The 2,109-nt window shown below is 47.0% G+C and overlaps 1 protein-coding gene across 1 annotated transcript; it reads right to left on the bottom strand.

Annotated features, from left to right (window-relative positions):
* Positions 1–323: 323 nt before the first annotated feature.
* Positions 324–762, bottom strand: LOC147441960 (uncharacterized). The gene is made up of 2 exons (XM_086529548.1): positions 647–762; positions 324–435 (listed from the first exon to the last, which is right to left on the bottom strand). The coding sequence occupies exons 1-2, from the start codon at positions 760–762 to the stop codon at positions 324–326; spliced, it is 228 nt and encodes a 75-aa protein (XP_086385674.1).
* Between the last annotated feature and the right edge of the window lie 1,347 nt (positions 763–2,109).

Here is a 2,109-nt window from a genome sequence, read left to right as displayed (position 1 = left end):
TACTTTTGAAAAGGTGAATGGTATATGTGTCTAGTGTCAAAAATCACTAAATTCGGCCATGATCACTAATAACTCGGAATGGATATCTTGTCTTGTTTTGGCTATGTCCTACGCTTTAACTTTTTTTCCTTTTCAATTTGTGAGCGCTAGTTATGTGTAAACAAGCAACGATGTTGAACTAGTGACAAGCATCTCCCCTACTGCGGACTTGGACTCGAGGCAAGATAGAACTTCTACCCAAATTTACCTAGGCAAACAGCGATCATGTCCGTCTTTGCATTTCAATTTTTTTAATAAAAAAATTTGTGTCCGAGACCTTGAGCTCAGCACGCGTACACATGGCCTGGCACAAGCTCCGAGAGGAGCCGACTCCTACAGGCTACACCCACCCACGTCGGGAAAGCTGCCACATGTTCTCCAGTTCTCACCTGCCATCTGCCATTCACAGAGTTTTGTTATTCAACCCAAAAGGGTATCTCCTCAGATGCCCTTTAATGAAGCACCTGAAAAGAACGTTTTGGCCACCTACTGGGTGTACACCCAATTTATTAATAAGAATCTTTGCAAATTCGTCCCTCCTCCCCCCCTTTGCCAAACCTCAACACCTTTCCCTGGAGGGCATTCTGACGGTGCTCATCGTGCTGACCTCAGGGCTGCACCTTCCCTCGATATGTCCGCACGCGATGCAAAGAAGCCCTCGCGACATCGCTTCAGCTGCTGCTGCAGGGTGCTCCCAGCTCCTTGCTTATGCGCTGCGTTCATGCCTTTTCTTGGCTTGTTCTTCCCACATGAAATCCACACCAGCCCGCAACGTGTTCACCTCCGCTTGCTCTTCCACCTTCAGACAATCGCTACCTGCTTGACTCGTGAGAGAGAGAGAGAGAGAGAGAGAGAGAGAGAGAGAGAGAGAGAGAGAGAGAGAGAGAGAGAGAGAGAGAGAGTGCCTCTGTCGCCGACTTTGTAGCTTCTCCATACTGACGAAGGCGCATGTTGCCACTCACCTCTGTGTGTGTCTGTGGACCCTGTCCTGCAGCAATGAGAGCCTCTCCTGCCAAGCCCGCCGCTGCCCTATCTCCGCACTGTTGCCATCCCCTGTCTTATTCGTTTCCCTCCCTTGTCTGCGCACTGCCTAGCCCCGCGTGGCTTTGCCCACCAACTCGCAACACGCGCGTCGACGGCTCCCTCCTGCCCCTACTCCATTCCTGCCACGTTGCTCGATTTTGTCGTTTTTGTTTTTATCTGAAACGGATCTGAATTGTCAAAAAGGAATAAAGATTTGAACAGTCCAACAAAAATAAATAAAAGCGCATTTTGGAAAATTTTGAAATTCAAAGATATTTTGGGAATTACCACAAATTACAGGGATATTTTGCAATGTTCAGAAAAAAATCATTTTACCCAACATACAACATTCCTTTTGTTGAATTTGCCAAGAGGAAATTTCAAGAAATTAGGATTATTTTTTGGATTTTTACACTATTTTCCTCTATTTTGGGATAGAATTTCTCCTTTTCCCACTTGTCGTCAACCGGCATTTTTGAAATTGAAAGTGGAACGATATTAAGCTGCGACATTGGCCCTCGCTTATTCACAAACATGCACGTGAATGGCTCCTTGCTTTTCTACTAAAACTAAAACACTTAACTTTACTTTTACATCCCTTTAAACAAAGGTATTTGTCAAGATTCTACCTAAACAATTGCTTTCCAAATTTGGGGACGCCTATTTGACTACCTACTTGGTCCGGCTTTATTAAGTGGAATCTCAGCAGATGCCCTTTCCCCCAGGGCGGTGCTCTCTGTGTACCTATGGCCTCAAGGAAGTCGCCGACCTCTGCTGGCCTCAAGCCTCACAGGAGGACATGAAGAGGAGAGAGAGAGAGAGAGAGAGAGAGAGAGAGAGAGAGAGAGAGAGAGAGAGAGAGAGAGAGAGAGAGAGACTATCCCATCGCCCACCCGTCTTGGTCTCAGGACTAGCAACTCAACGCACTCATGTGCCTGCAGATTAATCCCCTTGCCGCATCCGTTGCCCTGCTTGTCTGCACAGTGTGCAATTGCAGTTGGTTCTTGCGCTGGTGGGCTAATTCTTCGCCTCTGCACCGAGAAGTCA

This window comes from Adiantum capillus-veneris, chromosome 14, assembly GCF_014529385.1.
Source record: "Adiantum capillus-veneris isolate H3 chromosome 14, ASM1452938v2, whole genome shotgun sequence".
NCBI lineage: Eukaryota > Viridiplantae > Streptophyta > Polypodiopsida > Polypodiales > Pteridaceae > Adiantum > Adiantum capillus-veneris.
Note: the sequence above shows the minus strand (reverse complement) of the source record. Positions and strands in the feature narration are given on the sequence as shown.

Excerpts from the sequence above, each read along its gene's own strand:
- LOC147441960 (XM_086529548.1), bottom strand. The coding sequence starts at position 762 with ATGAACGCAGCGCATAAGCAAGGAGCTGGGAGCACCCTGCAGCAGCAG. Across the intron at positions 436-646 it reads AGGGAAGGTGCAGCCCTGAG|ATGGCAGGTGAGAACTGGAG; the intron begins GTCAGCACGATG and ends TGTGAATGGCAG.